The following is a 21,490-nucleotide window of genomic DNA, read 5'->3' on the forward strand; positions in this document are numbered from 1 at the left end:
TGCGGCCTCTGAAGAGGCTGGGTCAGATTTCTTGTAGCGGGTCCGGTCCGTGCCCCGGATTCAGATGCTGTTGCTGGTTGGCTGTATCGACGTTCTTCCTCTCTTCCCCCCCCGCCCCCGCCCCTGCCCCCTCATGCCGCCCAGGACCTGGAGTGAGGTCTGGGCGTTGATGAGATCCAGGTTAAACCCTGTTGACAGGGTTACCCCCTATTGTGTCACATCTGGCCCTGCTGTTAGTGATGCTGAAGAGGGAACAGTCTGGAGGGGCCATTTCCTCCCGTCCAGTAGTTGCAAAGTGGGCTGGGGCTTGAGCACCTTGGAAGTAAGCTGCCTGCAGGGACCTCACCTTCTCTGGGGCTGGTTCGTAGGCACCAGCGATCCTCGCCTTCATCGGTTGTGTTAGGGTGGCCACGGGCTGATTTTCTCAGGTGCATGTTCCTTCTGCGAGTCCTAGCTGGCATTAATCTTCGATCGAGCAGAGCTTCGCCCCAGCCCGCCTCTTTTTATGATCGCTGTTTCACGGATTTTTGTTGTTGTTGTCGTTCAGACGTTCTAATAGAATCCATGACAAAATTAACAGATTTAATTACGTTTCTGTGGACTAGAGTAGGAGAGTTTGCTTGCCGTGTCCATATGCCAGTTAAATGCTTACGATGCCTGTGATACAGAGTTCCCGCGAACCGTTAAGAAAAAGATTTTTAAAATTCCAAAGACAAATGGGGAGAGCACAGGGCCAGGAAGACACTTCAGAGAAGAGGAGGTGAGCGTTGTTGGTAATCATGAAAAGATGCTTAACCTCATGAGTCATCGGGGACCCAGATCAGAAGAGCGAGGTCCTGGGCTCCCCTGTCTGACAGCAGGCGGCCAGTGCATAGCCATCGATGCTGGCCGGAGGGCCACTGTTGGGCCGCCTCGCTCGTAGGAGATTGGGTCGATGAGTTGCTGTTTGGAGAAGCCGTCAGACACGATCCATTTACACGAAAAATTCATCTGCCTTTGAACACAACTGTCCTACTTTTGGGCCTGTAGCCCGTGGAAAGAAGAAGCTTGTAGTGGCTTAAAAAATTAAAAAAGGAAGCCACCAGGATGCCGTCGAATAGGGGAATGGTTGGATAAGGGTGGTGAGTATGCACCGGGACACGTGAAGGTGGTAACAAACCAGGGTGAACGAGAACTGAGTCCACAGCGGGGGGTGGTACAAGAGCATTCTGGAAGCCGCTGGCACAGTTCGGTGCAGGGCTGGAGGCCCAGTCCTTTTGAGGTAGTGGGGGGCTGGATACTCATTCTGGAAACTTCCCCCCGGAGGAAAGGGGCAGGGGGCCAAAAGCAGTTTTTGAGTGTGTTGTGAAAGTGGTTTTATACCCTCAAGTAAAATTTTAAGGGACGCCTGGGTGACTTCATCTCAGGCCATGCACGATCTCACAGTTACTGAGTTCAAGCCCCACGTCGGGCTCTGTGCTAATGGCTCAGAGGCTGGTGCCTGCTTCGGATTCTGTGTCTCCTTCTTTCTCTGCCCCTCTCCCGCTCGTGCTGTCTCTGTCTTTCTCAAAAATAAATACACATTAGGGGTGCCTGGGTGGCTCAGTCAGTTGAGCATCTGACTTCGGCTCAGGTCATGATCTCGCGGTTTGTGAGTTTGAGCCCCGCATCTGGCTCTGTGCTGACAGCTCAGAGCCTGGAGCCTGCTTCCGATTCTGTGTCTCCCTCTCTCTCTGCTTCTCCCCCGTTCATGCTCTGTCTCTGCCTCTCTCTCAAAAATAAATAAATGTTAAAAAAAAATTAAAAAAAATAAATAAATAAATACACATTAATTTTTTTTTTTAATTTTAAGAAGATGGAAAGGGTACATTTGCTATATGTACTAGCCCTAGCTCGCTTTCTTACCTTGTGTCTCACCCAGAGCCGGGCTTGGAAGAAGGCTCTCGTGAGTCCTCGTTAGAATGTGTGGTGACCCCAGAGTAGCTGCAGATGTTGGGGCTGGGGGCTGGCCAGAGCAGGGCTTTGGGGGGCCGAGCGAGCAGCCAGCAGAGCGCAGACTCGCCTGTGTTTCTGGTGAACCGGCTTTCCTTTCCTCGTGCAGCTCTGACCCCCAAGCATAACAGCCTTCTGGCTGCTTCCGTTTCTTTTTCCTTTTACAAAAGTCGTGTGCTCCCTGTAAACGTTTTGGACAGCAGAGTGAATAAAACAGACATTTCGCAATTTTTTTTTAATGTTTTTATTTATTTTTGAGACAGAGAGAGACAGAGCATGAGCAGGGGAGGGGCAGAGAGAGGGGGAGACACAGAATCCGAAGCGGGCTCCAGGCTCTGAGCTGTCAGCACAGAGCCTGACACGGGGCTCGAACTCACGGAGTGTGAGATCATGACCTGAGCTGAAGTCGGACGCTCAACCGACTGAGCCACCCAGGCTCCCCTGTTTTTTTTTTTTTTTTTTTTTAAATGTTTATTTTTGAGAGAGAGTCTGAGAGCACATACTTATGAGCGGGCAAGTGGGGGAGGGGCACAAAAAGGCAGGGACAGAGGCTCGGAAGCGGGTTCCATGCTGACAGCAGAGAGCCCGACTCAGGGCTCGAACTCATGACCTGAACCGAAGTTGGACACTCAACCGAGTGAGCCACCTAGGCGCCCTGTTTTTTAAGCAACGTTTGTGATATTAACCCATTGACACGGTCACCTTGTCCCCCCCCCCCCCCCCCCCCAGGTTTGATTTCCCTTTAATTCTATTTTTCGTTGGGTACTTAGAATTTGTAATTGTTCTGGATCTTGTATTTTTACGTAGTTGGACCTATTGATCCTTTTTCTGCCTGGAAATCCGACAAGCCTTGCTGCGTATTGCTTCCCGCCTCCCCCCTTCCCCGCAGCAGTAGCTGATGGGTGTCCCCTGGCTCCCCCCTTCCCCCCCCCTGCCTCCCCCGCCCCCCGCACTGTCGAGTGTGGGTAACCAGGGCCTTTGGGTAGCGAGGGGCGTGAGGAGGGTACACAGAGGCGCCCCGTGTCCCTTCTGCATGTGGGCTGGCACGGGGCTTGGGCACCACCTCCGGGTGTGGGCAGAAGCGAGGCAGCAGACACCCTGCAGGGCAGGCGGGGAGTAAGACACTCAGCTCAGAAAGCTTACGCTCCCCCAGGGGAGGAAAGCATCTTCAACTCAATTCGGGAGGGTGTTCTCATGGACTTGTCTCCTTCCTGACCCGCAGCCCCAGCCTCTCTGTGGCTCTGTCTACGTGGCATGAAAGTCATATGGGCCAAGGGCTCATCAGCCCCAAACAGCCTCCCTTTGCCTGTTGGAAGTAATCATTTGAGGCGGCTTTCTCCTTTGTAAGTGCCACCTCTCTCTCTCTCTCCCTCCCCGCCTCTCTCAGAGGTGTAGCTCCAGAGCCTGGATCAGGCAGGCTCTGACTGAGGCAGTGAGACTGGGGCAGGAGTTATTTTGGAAGGTAGGGAAGGAGGAAGTTGGGGGGTCTTTTTGGAGGGAGGGCCCTTGCTAGGGAGGGCAGGGCTGGTCTTCACTGATGCGAGGACCCGGAACGGAAGACAGGCAGGGGCTCCCCGCAGGATGAGCTCTGGGCTCAGGTCGGCCCCATGTCTGCAGAAATCTGGCCGGGCCACCCGGCTCGGGGCCAGTCAGAGGGCCCGGGTTGGAATGCCAGCTTCAGCCACTGCTAGCTGGTGACCTCAGGCTGTGTGACGTCTGTGCCTCAGATTTCACATCTGTTAAGTTGGGGAGATTAACTACCTTTCCCAGAGGGTTGTTGTGCGGGTCAATGTGTGTGAGGTGCTCAGTGTGGCTTACTTGTGTTCGATAAGTGGCTCTTATGATCAGGTGACCGGTGGTGTCCCATGTGGCTGCTGCCTTGGGCGTAGAGGGTACCGAAGGTGGCTCCACTGTCTGCAGGGCTGGCCTGTGTATGTCCAGGAGCCCAGGACCTGGCGAAGTGAGAGCAGATCAGATACTAGCTTCGACAGCAGAGACAAGTCCAGCTAGGGATGCTGAGGGAGGGCTGCAGGGTCTGGGAACTGGCAGGGGTGGAGGGAGGTGATCTCCCTGTCCAGGCCCTGCTTTCAGTTACCTTTGATGGGAGCCCGTGCAGGAACACCCCCCCCCCCCCCCCCCCCCCCGCCCCCGCACTGGGCAGGTGTGGCCTTGGGAATGGGCTAGAGCCTGGGTCTCAGCATAGGCCCCACCCCCTGAGGAAGTTACCTCCCTGCCTTCAAAATCTGTAAGGGGAATTCAGACACTTTTAAACTTCTGTTTAAAACTGGCCTCTAGGGGCACCTGGGTGGCTTAGCCGGTTAAGCGTCCATTTCTTGATATTGGCTCAGGTCATGATTTCCTCCTCGTGGGATCAAACCCCTGTCGGGCTCTGCACTGAGCATGGGGCCTGCTTGGGGTTTTCCCTCTCCCCCTCTCTCTGCCCCTCCCCTGTGCATGCATGTGCCTGTTCTCGCTCTCAGAATAAATAAGCATTTTTTCTTTTTTTTCCCCCAAAATGTTTGTTTATTTTGAGAGAGAGTGAGTGTGAGCTTGAGTTGAAGGGCAGGGGGGGGGGGGGGGGGGGGGAAAGAAAGAAAGAATCCCAGGCAGGCTCTGAGTCATCAGCACAGAGCCTGATGCAGGGCTCTGTCCCACCAACTGTGAGATCATGACCTGAGCTGAAATCAAGAGTCAGAGGCTTAACCCACTGAGCCACCCAGGCGCCCTAGTATATAAACATTAAAACAAAACTGGACTACCCAAGCCTTTCTTTTTTTTTCCCCTTTAGGGTACAGTACCCCGCAGCCTCCTTTCCTTTGGGCCCTGAACTTACCCCTGTGCACCCGAGCTCCCTGGGCGGGGTCGGTGGCAGGGGGGCACCTGCTAGCAGTTCACTTTCTGTGGCGCCTCCATTTTGGAGCCGAATTTGTGCAATTATTATACTTCATCTGTTCTTTCCTTGAGTAAGATACATTTTTCTAATTTTTTAAGGTTTTATTTATTTATTTTGAGAGAGAGAGAGTGCCAGTGCACGTGCACAGGAGGGGCAGAGAGAGAGAGAGAGAGAAGGGGGGTGGACAGCGGATCCAAAGTGGGCTCTGTGCCGACAGCTGAGAGCCCGATGCGGGCCTCGAACTCACAAATCATGAGATCATGCCCTGAGCTGAAGTCCGGCGCTTGACTGAGCCACCCAGAGGCCCCAAGATATTTTTTTTTAAGTTTTTTTTTTTAATTTTAATTTTTTTTTAAATTTTTGAGACAGAAAGAGACAGAGCATGAACGGGGGAGGGGCAGAGAGAGAGGGAGACACAGAATCGGAAGCAGGCTCCAGGCTCTGAGCCATCAGCCCAGAGCCCGACACGGGGCTCGAACTCACAGACTGTGAGATCGTGACCTGAGCTGAAGTCGGACGCTTAGCCGACTGAGCCACCCAGGCGCCCCAAGATATTTTACTTTTGTAAAAATCGGGTGAACACAAATAAGCCCAGCTCCTGCTGCTAAGGAATGAAGATCTCATCAACTGACTGCCCTTGGAAGCCAGGGGACTGGAAGAAGCAGATTTTTAGCTCCTGGGACTTGGGCCGGACCATTGCTCAGTTCTGAAGGAAGAGAACACTTTGGAAGACACGTGAAATGTAGGAAACGTGTCAAAATTGGGATGGAAAGTCAAGGAGCCATTAGGAAGCACACACTGTGGTACGTTGTGAGTCTGGAGTCCCCAGTGTCCCCTCCCCCCGCCCCCCCGGGCGCCGGAACAAGGCAGCGAGGCAAGTGCCACACGCCCCTGCCCCCGCAGGGTCACAGGGAGGAGACGAGGTGATATGGCACAAGCACACTGGTTGGAAGGCAGAGGACTTGTCTGGGCAGAGCGCAGCGTGCTCGGGGCCCACGGTCCTCAGACAGCCCTGTGGCTCTTTGTCTGAGCGGGGGGAGCAGTGTCTGTCTGGGTCTCTCTTAGGGTTTTAGGATGTGGCCAGGCAGAGCAAGGTCAGGAGGCTGGTCCGGGAGGTCAGGAGGGCGCACAGAGGTACTGAGCCTCGCGCAGAGTTTGTGGACAGAAAGAAAACGAGGAAACTGCTATCCAGTAGCTAGCTGGGTGCTAGAAGGCCATTTCCGGGCTGGCCAACTGCCCTGCAGGGGGTGGTCTTGGGTTCCTCCCTTTGCCCCCAACCCCCACTTGTCCCCTTGATCCTCTCCACTTCTCCACAGGGTGGTGGGGGAACGCAGCCACTGGTGAGCTCCCTGAGACCCTGACCTTGGGCGATGGGGGCGGAGCTCCTAGTTCCTCTGTGCAGCCCTGGGAGGGCCTGGGGACAGGAGCTAGCTTCTGTGCAGTCACACCTGCCTGGGCCCCTGGAGCCCACCGTCTTGGGTCTAGCTCTTGTCCGTCTCCTGGGCTACCGTCACACGGCACCACAGCACATTCATTTTTATGGTCTGGAGGCCAGAAGTCTGAGATGCAGGAGTGGGCAGGCAGGGCGGTGACTCCTGTGATGGCACTCAGGAGGGTCTGTTCCAGGCCTCTGTCCTCTCCTCAGCCTGTAGACGGCCGTCTTCCTCCTGTGTCTCTGTACATCATCTTCTCTCTCCATCACTGCCCCTATGTCCACATTTCCCCTATTCGTAAGAACAGCAGTCATAGGGGAGTTGGGACCCACCCTACTCTGGTGTGACCTCATCTTGGCTAGTTACATTTGCAAGCACCCTATTTCCAAATAAGGTCACATTCCAGAGCACTGGGGGTTAGGACTTCATAATACAAGTGGCCGGGGTGGGGGGGGGGGTACACAGCGCAGCCCATGACAGCTTTCATCAGGTGTTCAGAGAAAGACGGGATCCAGCAGGGCCCCGGGGATCTCCGAGGTCTGCATCTTGCGGAGAAGAGAGAGAGCGAGCTAGCAAACGGACAGGCCTGTGCTGATGTGTAACTGCTGGCGTGTCCAATTAGGTTCCCGAGTGGAAGAAAGCTGGCACCAGTTGAAATTGTGCCTGCTTCCGACAGGACTTTCCACGCTGTCACTCAGCCGGCAGGAACGGCTTCCTTAACCGATCACCTGGCACCGTGTCGGACCCTCTGCAAATCACAGCACTGGTCTTCTATTCTAGCAACGTCAGGGGGCAAGATGGGATTACTCCTCGTTCATAGACTAAAACCCGAGGCCCAGTGAGGTTCAAGTGACTGTGGACAGACGCAGCCAGCAGGGTCCAGAGGTTGAATTTGAACCAAGTTCTTTCAACTCCAGAGCCTGTGTCTTAGTGCACCCCACGTCTCTCGACCGGCAGTCTTTGCAGATGATTTGGGCTGTCATTTATCTCCTTAGCAGACTGTCCCAGCCAGGGACCGTCTAAGTCTGCCTCCCTCCTCACAAGGAGAATGAAAGTCAGGGTATGTAATTCGTGCTTAGCATGCATGCATTCATTCACTCATTCATTCATTCAACCATTGCGTGTCTCTTGCGTGCCGGCCCGAGGTCTAGTGGGGGAGCAGTAAACGCAGCAGAAAAGCACCTGTGAGGGATGAGTGTCCCACCCATGCAGTGATGAAGCTGTCGCTGTGCGTCTCAGTGGACAGTTCCTGACCCTTAAAGAGGGCCGTGTCCCCCATTACGGTGGGAATGGTGCGTTGTTGGGGAGGCCGTGGGCCAGCCTAGTCTAGAGTGTCCCCCTCTTCGCAGCCTCCCTAGCCCCCCACCCGGAGGCCCGCTCAGAGGGGACAGAGCTTGCTAGAGACCATCCAGGCGCCGCAGCTCTGGGTGTGGCCCTCGCCGCTGTCCTCCTGCGGCCTTCCTCCCACCTTCCTGGGGCCTCCCTTCTCTGCGGCGCCCAAGCTGCAGGAAGATGTTTTGCTGCCACCTTGTGGACGAGAAGAGCGTGGCCGATGTTGGAGACACCAGGGTGACTCTCGGACCCCTCCGGCCGCCGGAAGGAGCCCAGATCACTTCCTCCACTCACGTGCACCCTTTGGCTTTTAGCAGAGAGCTAGCCCTTCCTCGTCTCTGAGAAGGACGTCCTCAGACTCTCTCTGGCAGGGGTGGCCTCAGCCGGGCACGGCTGCCTACTTATCAGTGGGTCACCCCTAGCAAATATTTGAGCGGAGACTAGGTCCAAGGTTGTGTGGGATTCTCGGGCTGGAGGCTGCCCTTTCCTCACACCAGTGTTTGGTTTCTGTGCAGTGCCTCCCAGATCACGCCGTCGCAGGGGTCTTTCTCTTTCCAAACCCCGGCTCCCGGGGTTCGTAATGTCGCAGGCCCAGGCCGGTTTACCTAGTGGGTCCAGCCCACCCAGCTGTGGATACATGTAGAGTCGGCTCTTTGTCCTTCTGATTTCCCCGCTCGTTTTCCGTACTGTCTGCTTCCAGGTAAAGTGTATCCATTCTCTCCCCCACCCCACCCCCCGCTCCCCGAGTGCACACCGCAGGCATCCTGCGAAATTGTGTCTTTAATTCCCCCGGAAATTGCCACGGACTGTCTCACCCCTCAGCAAGAGTTAGCCTGGTGTTTCTGATGACCTTATGACTGCGGACTCGGGAGGGCCAGCGTCGCGGGATTTCAGTGCTCTTCCCGTGACCCCAGCTTGAAGCTTTTTAGGAGGGGCCTCATGTCTTTGGGGCTGTGTTTGCCACATCTCTTTGGAGCAGAATCTTGTCAGGCAGAACACAGACTTCGTCTTGACCAGGGGCTGACGCCAATGAGAAAGGGAGGTATGTGTCCGTGCTGTTCTCGTTCCTGAGATCTTCGGCTGGCTTGGTGTCCCGGCAGTATTTATGTGTAGGCAGGTGTCCTTCTCTGGGTCCGGGAAGGGGGGATAGGAAAGAGGCAGCCAGGTGAGGATGAGGACGCTGTTGCAGGTTTGGGAACTGACGCAGGCTGAGCATTTTGCTTGGACTGGATTCTGCAGGTGCCGTGGGAGCCAGGAGCTGGTGCGTCCTCCGAGAATGTAAGATGTTCTTTCCCTTCTCGGGGAAGCCACTGCTGCCTGCGTCCCCACAGCACGTATGCGTGTGTGTGTGTCTGGGGGCCTCTACCCCTTTATGCTGTCTTGCTCCTCTCCCACGGAGACAGCCAGTGGGATTCTACAGCAGCCCTGTCCCTTCTCAGTCCCCAGGCATAGCTGCTGTCTGGTGTTTGCAATTTCACTGGCTTGGGGGGGACGGTTGGTGATAAGCAGCTTTGGTCTTCTGGGGAGGGGTAACTCCCCGGGTGTATGTGAGAGGGAGGGCAGACAGACAGATAGGCAGATAGGGAAGTTGAGTGTGGGAGACTTAAGTGTGGAAAAGTGAGTCAGGGTTCCAGGGCCGTGTTCCTGTCTCCATGCCTGAAGGATCCTGGGGAAGGTTCCTCTGTGGAACCATCTATTATCTGGGGGCTATGCATCCCGGAGAGGAAGAAGCCATCCCCATCACTGTTAATAACCAGTCCCAGGAAAATAGGCAATCACCCCCGGGGCTCTCCAGCCCTGGGAGATCCAGCCCAGGACTTGAGAGTTTCCAGCTCTGGGTTCTTCAGGAGCACCTAGGGTGGAGAGGCTCTGCCTTCCTTAGGCATTCCCCCACCCCAGCCCCCTCAGGAATGTGCCACTTTTATCTTGTACTTTGCTTCTAACCAGGAACTTGGAATTCTGAGGCTGAGAGGGACGTTGGCAGTTGGGCCGGACTGGGGGTGGAGGAAACTTGGGAGTATTCTTTTAAAGCGCGTGCGGGGGCCCCCCTCATCCTTGTCGCTGCCTAAGCTGGTTTCTCTGCCTGCTCATGGTCCTTGTGGATTCTGGTAAACCAGCTCATGGCCGGGGCCTGGTGTTTAAAATGCGCTGGAAAGCACAGCGGGCCAGCCCCCTGCCCCTGGGTGAGCCATGCGCTCAATGAGTCTCTGGTGCAGCCCACACGCGCGCGGACAGGCATCGGAGCTCCGAGGGAGTGAGCGTCAGGCCCCAGCCAGTATTGAGGGCGAGCACTTCACCTCGGCCGGCCAGCCTCTGCACAGCCTCTGAGCAGGAGGTGCGACCCAGCAAGCAGGACACTGGAGACCTCAGACCAGAAATGAGTCGCTTCGTCCAGAACTGTGTGGCCCGGGCCCGAAGGTTTTACCTGTTGACTTTCTGCTGCCCTTAGGTGGGACACTTAACCCAGTCTAGACAATGTTCTAGTCTCCGGGGGAGAAGATCACCTCAGCCACTAACAGAAGAGCCAGCAACTCTGATTCTGGAGTTTCCCAACCTCAGAATGTCTCAGCCCCAAACTAAGGATGACCCCAGTCAGGCCCCCCATTTTACAGATAAGGAGGCTGAGGGCCAGCGAGGGCCTATGACTTGCCTCCTGACTGCTCCCTGAAGCTTTTCATCATTCTGGCCCCGTGGTGTATCGCCTGTTTGGTGCTTCAGAGAAAGAGCAAATGCCCACTTCTGTCCAAAACAGGGCCCGGTGTGTGGTTTGCTGAGGACTGTTATTTATTTGGCCCTGCTGGTAATGACGGCTCCTCACCTACTTGCCCCAATCCGAGGAGGAGCCCTGGGCTGGAATTTCCTGTTTTCTGAGGGCTCCGGGGGCTGCCCCAGCAGGCCGACTCCCCTGGTGCCGCCGTTCCAGGGTGTTCCAGGCCAGGCTTGCCGCCTCTCCTTGCGGGGCTGGCTGCAGGCCTCTCCAGGTCTGGGCTTGCCGGCTGCGAGGTGGAAGCGTTGAGGGACTCCGTCGGCCCGACACCAGGTGCCCAGAGGCCGGAGGTCCGTGCGCCCCGGCCGCGGCCCCGGCCCGGGCCCAGCCCCGCGCCCCTCGCCATGGGCCTGGCCCTCGCCCGCGGGCCCTGAGCATGGAGCGGGGCTGGCCGCCCGGGGACAGTTGCAGCCGGGAGCGGCCCGCCGCCTGCCGCCGCGCCCTCAGCGTCTGCGACTCGCTGGACCTGCACGGCGCCCCGACCGGCCGCGCCGCCGTCGCCCTCCAGGCCGCCCTGAGCGCCGCGCGCGAACAGCCGGCGCGGCCGCGGAGCGTGTGCTCCGGCGGCCCGGGGCCGCCGCCCGCCGGCGCCCGCAGCCTGCTGTTCGGCCTCCTGCGCCCGCGCCTCGGCCGCCGCGGCCCCGCCGACGGCCGCCCGCAGGCTCCAGGGCCCGCGCCTTCGGGGCTCCCCGGCTCGGCCGCGCCCAGCCCGGCGCCCAGCCCCGCGCCCAGCCCCGCGCCGGCCCGGCGCAGCCGCACGCGGGGGGCCCAGGAGCCGCGGCCGCGGCCCACCAGCATGACGTTCCTGGAGGTGAACCGCCTGGAGCTGGCGGCGGCCGAGGGCGCGGGCGCGGGGCTGGGCCGCGCGGGCAGCGCGGGCTTCTTGCGGGGCGCCTCGCTGTGGAGCAGCCAGCGCTGGCAGGTGCTCCGCGGCGGCGGCGGCGGCGGCGGCGGCGGCGGGCGCGGCGCCCCGAGTCCCCGGCGCGGCCTCTCGGCGCTGAGGAAGAGCTTCAGCTTCCGCCTGCGCCGCGGCCAGGAGATCCGGCGCGCCGAGTCGGGGCTGCTGCCCCGGGCGCGCACCCGCAGCGACGGCGACGCCAGCTCCCTGGGTGCCTTCCCCAGCCGCCGCGACCTGTTGCTGGGCGCCGAGGCCCCGCGCGCCGCGCCCGAGCCCGGCCGGCCCCGCACCGCCGCCGGCCTCTGGAGACTGCTCACCAGCCGCTTCCGCCGGAGGGAGCCCGCGCCCGCCGAGCCGCTGTGGAGCCGCCGGGCGGCCGCGGCCCCCGGGCTCCTGGGCGCGCCCAGCGGTAAGGGAGAGAGCCCGGCCTGGGAGTCCTCTCTGGCTGGAGCCCCTTGTTGAGAGCGGGGGTGAGAACAAACCGTGAACCTGTCTGGGAGAGGTGGGTGTGGTGTGCGGGGCCAGGGACCAAGTGAGATCGGCGCCCCTTTGGGCTCTGGGTCGTTGATGGGCCGGGGAAGTGGCCGTGGCAGAGGAGGCCTTCCAGGTGCGTCCAGTCGGGGTTGCCCGCCGCCGGGTGCTACCTCTGGCCCGTGGCCTGGTATGGTAGGAGACGAGGTCCCTTCCTCACTTTTGGCACCTGCAGAATTGAGGCCCAGGAGGGGCGGAGGCTGAACGAGTTTCTAGCTTCAGGGCGGGGCTTGAGCCCTCCCGGCTGCCTGTGCAGAGGAGCTGAGACTACTTGTGGACCCGATCGATGGTGGTGGCTACTCTTTGAGACAGCCTGGGGAGGGCAAGCAGGCAGAGAGGCCCGCCCAGGCCAGGGCCACCTGGAGCTGGCTGGAGGATGTCTGTTACAGTGCAGAGAATAAAGAACACGGCTCTGGCCGTGGGGCTGAAGGGGGCTCTGGGCAGCTAGAGGCTTCCCTTCCCTGGACGCTGCCAGAGGCAGGCCAGAGCTGAGAACTGGAGCCCAGGCAGCCCAGGAGGCGGGTCCCTGGGGAAAGAAAGGGTGGTGGCCTCCCAACTAAGGAGGAGCTTGGGGAGGAGGGCCAGTTGGGCAGGCTAGATAGCTCCCCATTCAACCTACCCTTCACAGAACAAGGCCAGGTAAGGGCTCCTCCCTCTTCACCCTGCCTAGGAATGTGGTGGGTGGCCCCACCCTGTGAGGGTGAGCTGTCCCTACTCGCAGGAGGCTGGCCCCCCTGCCCAGCTGCCAGGCGCCCAGCCCAGCTTGGGTCTGAGCTGAGACCTATTGGAGAGGCCTCTCATCTGGGCCCTGGTGGCACCAGGCCGGGTGTGACAGCTCAAGGTGGGAACTGCCTGCTGGAGCAGTAAGAGATCAGGAGGCACACGGGCCCAGGCGGGGGGCCCTGGGCCCACACCTCTCGGGGTCCTCTCCCCTGAGGACTGTCACTCTTCCGGTCCCCTCCAGAAGAATTTTCCTGCCGCTCTCTAGGGAATCAGGGGTGAGGGTTGGGGTCCCATCAGGACCGTGCTGTTTTCTGGCCTTGGCCCAAGAAGGGGCAGTGTAGGACACAGCTGGTTGCAGATAGCACAGGTGTGTGCCACCTCGGTCCTGATGGGTGGCCTTCTCTTCTGCAGACTCCTTTGTGAACAGCCAGGAGTGGACCCTGAGCCGCTCGGTGCCGGAGCTTAAAGTGGTGAGTGAGCCCTGTGGGAGGCCCAGGCCGCCCTGGGGCTGGGTGGGTACGGGTAGAGCAATGGGCCCAGGCTCTGCTGCACCCCACCCCCTCCCCCCGACGCCAGACCCTTCCTTTTCAGGTCTTGGCCTCTCTCCGAGGCCCCTTGCTTCTCTGGTCCTTTCCTTTCTGGCCCTTAGCTCTGGCCCCTCTCCTTCCTAACGTCATCTGCCTTTCCTGCCCCGTCTCTTCCCTCTGACCGCTGCTCTCACCCCTTCCTCTCCCACAGGGCATTGTGGGGAACCTGTCTAGTGGGAAGTCGGCCCTGGTGCACCGCTATCTGACAGGGACGTATGTCCAGGAAGAGTCCCCTGAAGGTGAGCGTCATTGGCTTACCTGGGCTCTGAGGCTGGCCCCTCTGCCCCCTTCCTCTCTTTGCTGTCGTCTGTGCAAAGGTGGGGGGGACTGGAGCCCCTTGTCCTTCCAAGTCCTCCCGTCTCCTGTGTTGCTAGCTGTGGATTTCAGAATCGCTTGGCCCCCGTGGGCTCTCCCACTTTGGGGCCTGACCATGCGCTCTGTCCTAGGGGGTCGGTTTAAGAAGGAGATTGTGGTGGATGGCCAGAGTTACCTGCTGCTGATCCGAGATGAAGGAGGTCCCCCTGAGCTCCAGGTGACCCTCCTGCCCCAGCCCCGGCCCGTGGCGCCCCTTTCCCGAGGATCTGGTTGGGGCTGGGCAAAGCTGTGTGTGTGTGGACAGGGGCGCGGAGGTTGCCCGTGAGCAGGTGAGGGTGGTAATTCTGCTCCGTCCCCCTAGTTTGCTGCCTGGGTGGACGCGGTGGTGTTTGTGTTCAGCCTGGAGGATGAAATCAGCTTCCAGACCGTGTACAACTACTTCCTGCGGCTGTGCAGCTTCCGCAATGCCAGCGAGGTGCCCATGGTGTTGGTGGGCACGCAGGGTGAGCGGGCCCGCGGGGCTGGCACGGGGGAGGGGCGGTCCCGGGTCCCTCCCCTCTCGGTGCTTCCTGAGCCCTGGTGTCACCCCAGAATGGGCAGCGCCTCCTTACCACGCCCGCGCACGCTGGATCTCCCCCAGCTAGACCCTCCCACCTGCGTGACGATCGCGCCCGTGTCTTTTGAGACGCGGGAACAGAGCAGCTGGCTCATTTCTCCTCTGAGTCGGTGGCAGGGCTGGTCTAAGGCCTGGAGGCCCTTACGCTTGTGCTCCGTGTCGCCCGCCGCCTCAGCTCCCCGCCCACCCGCCCTCTGCCCCAACGACCCTCCCGGGCCGTGGCACCTGCTTCTCAGCCGGCTGAGTAAATTCCCACCCTCCCGCCTCCGACAGACGCCATCAGTGCCGCAAACCCCCGGGTCATCGACGACAGCAGGGCCCGCAAGCTGTCCACGGACTTGAAGCGCTGCACCTACTACGAGACGTGCTCTACCTACGGGCTCAACGTGGAGCGCGTCTTCCAGGACGGTAACTCGGGCGCGGGGCGGGACGGCGCCCCCCGAGCGCGGCGCAGGAGGCTCTGCGGGCCGGCGGGGGCCGTGGGCCCCGGTGGGGGCGGGGGACGGCTCTAAGCCGGGCTTCTCCCTTTCCCCCCAGAGGGGTAACTGACTCTGCTGTCCCCTGCAGTGGCCCAGAAGGTCGTGGCCTTGCGGAAGAAGCAGCAGCTGGCCATCGGGCCCTGCAAGTCACTGCCCAACTCCCCCAGCCACTCGGCAGTGTCCGCTGCCTCCATCCCGGCCGTGCACATCAACCAGGTGCGGCCAGCCTCCCCGCCTCCCGCCATGTGTCCTCCCCACCGCCCTCATCATCCTGTCTGTCTGCCTGCGTGTCCCCACCCCGTCTGCTCTCGCGCCTTGCGGATAGTGTGGAAGCGCTGGCTTGAGTTCCCCATCGCCTGCACGCCTGGCCTGGCCTCATCTGTGCCCCGTGGTGACCGCCTCCCCGTAGCGTCCATCCCTGCAGCCACTTTAGCTGAAGCATCCTGAGCGCTCGCTCAGGTCGGTGCCGATAGGGCTGTGTCAGGAGCTGCGACCCGCGGAGCCACACTCGGAGGCGCAGAAGAGTTCTCTTAGGCCCGCTTGCCCCTCAGCTGTGGGGCCTGCATTTGGAAGGACAGCACGTGCCCCACAGGGACACGTGTGCCGTGAGGGGCGTCAGGGGTGTTCCGAGCCAGGTCCTGCCCGTACTTTTCCCGTCATGCCCCTCGGATGCCTGCCCGCTCGCTGCCTACTGCCTAGTTGTTTTCTGGCCCTTGGCGTTTGGGTCTGGCCCTTCCTTTTGTAACTCTTTCCCCGACTCCATGGCCGGCTCTGCAGAAAGCCCTGGGTCGTCACAGATGGGCTGGATCGAGTGGTCAGGCGCACACCCTCCGCTCTCCTTCCGCCAAGGGCTGTTGACTTGAGGGCCCGCCCCGGCCCACCAGCTTCCTGAGGACAGTCTGATGGCTTTTTCCAGAGGCCCCTCCTTTAGTGTTTAGAAGACAGACAGTTTAGTTTCCCTGTAAGCATCCCCCACGGAGAAGAGGTCTGTCTTCACTATCTCTGAACCGCTGCGCCTCAGCTGGCACATTTCAGGGCGTGTACATCTCGGCTCTGCGCGCGGGCCCTGCCGGGTGGCTCTGCCAGCCGAGGGCCAGCGTTTGTGCTCTTTGTGCACAGGGGAGGATTCGAAGAGGCTGTCAGGGCGGGACACCTTCTCTACCCAGTGACCATCTTACGGGCAGGCAGGGAGCAGGCCTTGGGCCGTACGTGTTTCCCGGGTCCCAGGGCAGTCACTGCTGTGCACTCTCTGTCTCCATCCTGTGATCCCTTCTGTCTCTCTTCCTGTCCCACCTCTGTCCCTCATCTGCTTACCCTGGTGGCAGTCTTTGCTCTGGTCTGCTCTCGGGCCTCGGCTCTCCCGGACCGCTGCCCCTGTCGCACACACTGTCCAGAAGCAGGCCTCAGGCTCCCCTGGCCCCCCTGAGCCCCACCCTGACCTCCTGCCTCTTTGGCACAGGACCTGGGAGCTCATCCAAGGTGACCTCTTGCTTTGCGCCAGACCCACCCCTGAGATAAGACCCCACAGCGCGCTCACTTAACTCTCACCTCTGTCACTTAACTCTGGCCCGCGAGCGCTGCCTCTGATTCAGCTCGCTGGTGGGCACAGAATCACCCCTGCCGGGGCTCTCGGGGGGCAGCCCCGTGCGGTAGTGACTGCGTCCCGCCGGCCTCCAGGCCGCCTCTGCTGCCCCCTGAGTCCCAGGCCAGGTCCCCATGCCTCAGGGGCTCCCAGCTCCCACCTGCTGCCTGCCCCTCACCCCAGAGCAGCCCTCAGCAGCCCTCTCTGTCCTTAGGCCACGAATGGCGGCAGCAGCGCCTTCAGCGACTACTCATCCTCAGTCCCCTCCACCCCCAGCGTCAGCCAGCGGGAGCTGCGCATCGAGACCGTGGCGGCCTCCTCCACCCCCACACCCGTCCGCAAGCAGTCCAAGCGGCGCTCCAACATCTTCACGGTATGTGCCCCGAGCCCTGCCCTGGCACCTGCCCTGGCACCTGCCCGGCTGCCTTCACTGAGTAGGCGGGGCCCAGCCCCCAGCTGGGAGGGAGCAGGCAAGAACCGCAGACGGCCGGCCACGGGGCAGCCCGAGTCAGGAAGATGCCACCCGCAGGCTCTCCATCCGCACAGACACACACAGCTTCCGTGGGCCCCTTACCAGGGCCCTCGCGCACATCCAGACTCTTCCAGATTGTTCTTCTGTGCCCACAAGGGCTTTCCCGCAGCGTATCCATACAGACTGTCCTGCCTCCGCTGCATACACTCACTCCCTCTCCCCGACCCTTAGGTCTTCTGGGCCAGCTTAGCTTGAGGGATCTTTGGACGTGTCTGTCCTAACTCCCCGCTCCCCCCACCCCCCGCCCAACGCTCTTGATTCCACAGCTGTGAACCGAGCCCCCTAAGTTTTTGGCCCAAGGCCGCACGGAGATTAGCTGGTGGAGCCAGAATGGGGGGCTCAGGCCTCCTTGTCCGCACTCTGTTTTCTCCGTGACCTTACGCTTCCCACCCGCGCCTGCGGGTCCCCCAAAGGCTTAGCTTTCCCCAGGCCTCACCTCCCCACCTCCAGCCCTCAGTCAGGCTCCCGCCCTCACAGACCTCACACCAGGGACCTTCCACTGCCTTCCACTGCTAGGGGCCCAGCCCCTCAGCTCTTAGGTGCCCCCAGCATCTGAGACACAGTGCCCCCAGCCCCTCACCTCCAGCCAGGACTTGGCTGGGTCATTCTGGGAGGCTTGGGTCAGACACAGGTGGCTGAGCTGCCCGTGTGGATTCTCAGGAGATCACTCTGTACTGCTGCGTCAGTCCGTGCGCCTCTTTCGGACCATCAGGGCTTGGTCCCCAGCCTGGTCCCGCGTCCGGCCGGCCGGGCAGGCCCCGCCAGGCTCTCGGGAGCCCCGCCCAGACAGAGCCAGTGCCCCCAGGCCTTGTTCATTCATTCTCGCTTCCGCCCGCCCGGCACACTGCCGCTCCCGGTGTGCCCCGGTCCGTCCGCCCTGTGCCTGCCGTGTGCCCCCTCCTTGTCCATGCCGACCAACCCTTCCTGCTGACAGCTGCCGCCGCATGGCACTTCCCCAGCCCCGACCCTGCCTAGACCTGAAGCTTTTTGTTTCTGTTCATGCCCATTGAGACACACAGAGCCCTGGGCTGCCTGCTTGTGCCCACGCCCGCTGCTGCCGCTGCCGTAGAGCCCTCGGGTGCCTGTGTTTGCAGTGACCGCCGTCTGCGCCCTTGGCATCTGCTGTCTGACACCCGCTCCCTCAGCACCATCCCGAACCTCCCACTTCCTCCGCTGCCAGGCCTGCAACACCCCAGGGCACGCTCTCCTCCCTCTGCCCCCCCTTCTATCCACCGTCCGTGCGCAGCTCCCGGCCTCCTCGCCGCGGCCCCTCGTGCCCCCTGCCCTGTGCTCTCCGCTGCCTGCTCCGCTGTGCTGCCTCCGCCTGCCATCCTTGCTGCGCGCACCCATGGCACAGCCTTCCCTCGGGCCCTTTCATTCTCTCCATCTTCACTGTGGCGACCTTAGTTTTTCTTTCCATTGTTTCCATGGTGACCTCACTTGCGCCATTGTCCACGAGGAGGCCTCGAGACATGTCCGTCTCCAGGAGTGCATCTCGGGACCTCCCCCTCTCATCATTGCTGTTGGGGCCGCCACCTCGCCCTCATCGTCCTCCCCAGCAGAGCCACGCCTGCTCTGTGGCCTGGTGTCCTTGTGACCCACCCCCCTGGATGTGGCCATCGATGTCCCCAGTCTCCCCCATGACTTCATGTACTCATTCTGTTGCCACTCTTGCCCCGGTTCCCATCCTGGGCGGGGGGGCGGGGGGGCTGCCCCTCGGGGCTCCCAGGGATCCTCCGGTGGTTGGGGGGCCTCCTGGCTCACCAGCCTGCTGGCTGGGGCAGGCTGCACCCCCCCCCCCCCCAACCAGCTCTTTGCTCCGGGGACCCGGTGGCGGCGGTCCCCATCCACCTTCCTCCTCCCTGGGCCGAAGGGGCAGAGGCCGTGGCGCCCAGGAGACGCCCCGGGCAGGTGCTGATGGTGGAGCTGCGGGCAGCAGCCTCTGGCCCGATTCTTTCTGCTCCCTCGGTTGACCCCCCCCGCGCTGCACTTGCAGTCCTGTGCCCTGTGTCCTCGGCTCCTGGCAGCCTGGGACAACAGGAGGGACAGGGGCCCCGGCTGCCCAGTGGCAAACATTCCCCGATGAGATGGACTGCCCAGCGGCCTCTGCCGCCACCGCCTCCTCCTCCGCCTCCTCCTCCTCCTCTTCATCCCGCTGCCTCCTCTCCCCAGGCACCTGGGTCTCTGCCCTCACCAGTGCTGACCGACTCGTGCGGGGCTTGAGTATAACTTGCCAAAATCTTTATTCTTTCGATATTTGCAGATATGTGCCACTGTTTCCAACTTTTCATCAACAAAAAGGCCTTTCCAACTCCTTCCAAATTAGAAGACCAGGTGGTGACACACAGCACCTCTGGACATTCTCCCCTGTGCGGGGCCGGAGGCGGGCCGGGCCTTGGGACTGCTCTCAGATGAGAAGCGGCCGCCGTGCTCCCCACTCCAGAGACCCACAGGAACCTTTGTAACTAACCCCCACCCCCAGGGAAGGCTAGGAACGCTGGAGCCCGCGGCTGGGGGCTGCCGGGGGACCAGGCCCGGCTGGACGCGCTGCGCCAGGCTCGCTGCATGGAGAAGAAGGGAGCTCGGCCCCACGCCCGGCGCCCCGGGCCAGCGCAACGAGGCCCCCGAGGGGCGGGGGCGTCCGAGCGCCCGCCCCGGCCCAGCTGCTCCTGGGGGGAGCTTTCCCGCCCCTCCCTCCTCTGCTCCTTCCTGCATGGACTCCTGCCGTTCCTGCTCCGCTCCGGACGCCACGCCCACGCCGCGCGCGCGCTTGCCTTTCCCCCTCTTGGCCCCTCCCCGTTTCCTAGGATCCGCATTGGGGCGGGCTCTGCCCCAGGAGCCTGGCAGGGGCGCAGGGCCTCTTTTGGCCTCTCTCCTCTCTCTCTCCATCCACTGTGCCCCTCGGGCCTCGCCGACCGCGCTCGGTGCAACGTGCCGTGTGGTGTCTGTGCCGCAGACGGGCCCCTGCCCGCTCACTTCTGGACTTGGCTCTCCCCGGTTCTCGTGCCCTGTGCTCCCAGCCGTCCCTCAGCCCCACCGTCCACCTCTCCTCGCCCCTTCCCTTCTCTTACGCCCCAGCCCCCTGGGCTGCGCGCTCCTTGCGCCCTCGGTATTTCGTGTCCTTGCTCTTTTGTAAGGGGCGGGCCTGGCTCAGTGACCTGTGCTGCTCTGTATGGTGCCGTGTGTAAGAATAAACCCGTTGGAATACTCGTGGTCTCAGTTCCTTCCCGGTCCCGCCGCCCCGGCCCCGCCCCCACTGCTAGGGCCTGCCCAGGAGGAGGGAGGAGGGGAGGGCTGGGGAGTCCAGGCGGGCAGCTGTCCCCCGTGGGCCCTGCGCCCCTCTAACACGCCTCTTCTTTTCTCTTTCAGTCTCGAAAGGGCGCCGACTTGGACAGGGAGAAGAAAGCCGCCGACTGCAAGGTGGACAGCATCGGGAGCGGTCGGGCCATCCCCATCAAACAGGTCAGCAGTCCCTTCCCCTGTGGCCAGAGAGCGGTGGAGGTGAGGGATGAGGCCCAGGAAACGCTGGAGGGCGGCGCTCTTCAGCGCCTCTGGGGGCTGGTTACTGTAAGGCCAGCACTGCCCCTGCCGGGCCTGAATCCTCAACGGGAGAGCGGATCGCCTGCTGAGGGCAAACCCCCTGGGAAGAGAGGCTACCGGGTGGGAGCTCGGCCGTGTCCTCCTCACCACCACCGGGGGGCAGCAGAGAGCCACCTGCCGTCCTCAGCGGCTGGCCCGCGCGGGCTGGCGCTTCTGGAGCCGGGCGACCTGGCCCACCTCTCCCAGTCCCAGAAAAGGAATTCACAAAAGGGTACCCTGGGAGGGCTGGTCCTACCCTGGGTTCATTGATGCAGTTCTGTCCACACGAGCCTCTGTTCGCTGGTAAAGGAGGAGCTGAGTTGGGCTGCCCCCTCCTGGCCCCCCTTTTTTTTCTGAGTCTCTGCCTGGCAGGGCTGGGCCACTAGACAACCTGCCCCCAGAGCAGTCCCTGTGCTGGAAAAAGACATTGAACAATGGAGGGCGTCCTTGTGCAAAGATGGCGGTGTGTCGAGCAGGGTTCTTGAGCTGCTGAGCTGGATGGGGGTGAAGCGAGGAGGTGTCCGTCTCTGAGGTGCCCACGAGGTTGGGGGCAGTGACTTGGTTGGCTGGTCTGCTGGGCCCGGCGCGGATCTTGGGAGCTGGTGGTGAGATGCGCCGTGTCTACGGGGGCCACGTTGTCTGTCAGGTGTTGACCACAGAGGAGACTGGGGTGGCCAGACCACCAGAGCTTGGCCAGGCCCGGGCCCTGGGGTCGGGTTAGTCCTCCAGGCTGGGCCTGCTGGGGCCCGTGGGCAGTCTGACCAGAATTCCTATGTGAGAGTGAGATTCCGACCCCACAGTGAAGGTTATTTAGAATGGAGACCCCTGGAAGCGTCAGGGTCCCAGAAGGCAGGGAACTACCCGTCACGTAATGCCTCTGCCCTCCCCTGAAATAGCGTCACACTGAGGCCTGGCAGAGACCAGTCTAGTGGGGCCACCTCCGGAGAGGCCACGTGGAGTGGCTGAGAGAGACGTGTCTCTGTGTGTGTGTCTGGGTGCAGAATCGGACCCCACAAACCTGTTGGTGATGTGATCCCGTGTCTCTGGGACTCTGCAGACCGACCGCCTCCTTGGGGGGGGGGGGGGGCACGAGCCAGGCACCATGGATGCGTCCCACGGACGCCCGTCACTGTCTGCTTTGGGGGCGGGTGCATTCTGAGAGGGTGTATTCGCGCACACAAACGTTGAATAAATACAAGAGAACACTTTCTCCAGGGCCTTTGCTCTGAGATAAACGTGGTCTCAAATGTCT

General features: G+C 61.3%; 1 protein-coding gene across 7 annotated transcripts in view; it reads left to right on the plus strand.

The window, feature by feature from the left end:
• The window catches only part of AGAP3 (ArfGAP with GTPase domain, ankyrin repeat and PH domain 3), a 55,115-nt gene that overhangs the window by 13,826 nt on the left and 19,799 nt on the right, over positions 1 to 21,490 (plus strand). For 3 of the 7 annotated variants that reach the window (XM_042927100.1, XM_042927102.1, XM_042927104.1), the window contains exons 2-9: positions 12,960 to 13,018; positions 13,287 to 13,374; positions 13,582 to 13,667; positions 13,812 to 13,953; positions 14,340 to 14,474; positions 14,634 to 14,761; positions 16,342 to 16,500; positions 20,029 to 20,121. In XM_042927100.1, the coding sequence (XP_042783034.1) occupies positions 12,960 to 13,018; positions 13,287 to 13,374; positions 13,582 to 13,667; positions 13,812 to 13,953; positions 14,340 to 14,474; positions 14,634 to 14,761; positions 16,342 to 16,500; positions 20,029 to 20,121 (890 nt within the window). Of the gene's footprint in view, positions 1 to 10,772; positions 11,704 to 11,880; positions 11,902 to 12,959; positions 13,019 to 13,286; positions 13,375 to 13,581; positions 13,668 to 13,811; positions 13,954 to 14,339; positions 14,475 to 14,633; positions 14,762 to 16,341; positions 16,501 to 18,922; positions 20,009 to 20,028; positions 20,122 to 21,490 lie in introns of those variants that run through there. The other 4 variants (XM_042927106.1, XM_042927105.1, XM_042927103.1 and 1 more) reach the window with 4 other exon arrangements.

Source organism: Panthera leo, chromosome A2 (assembly GCF_018350215.1).
Source record: "Panthera leo isolate Ple1 chromosome A2, P.leo_Ple1_pat1.1, whole genome shotgun sequence".
NCBI classification, from domain to species: Eukaryota; Metazoa; Chordata; class Mammalia; order Carnivora; family Felidae; genus Panthera; species Panthera leo.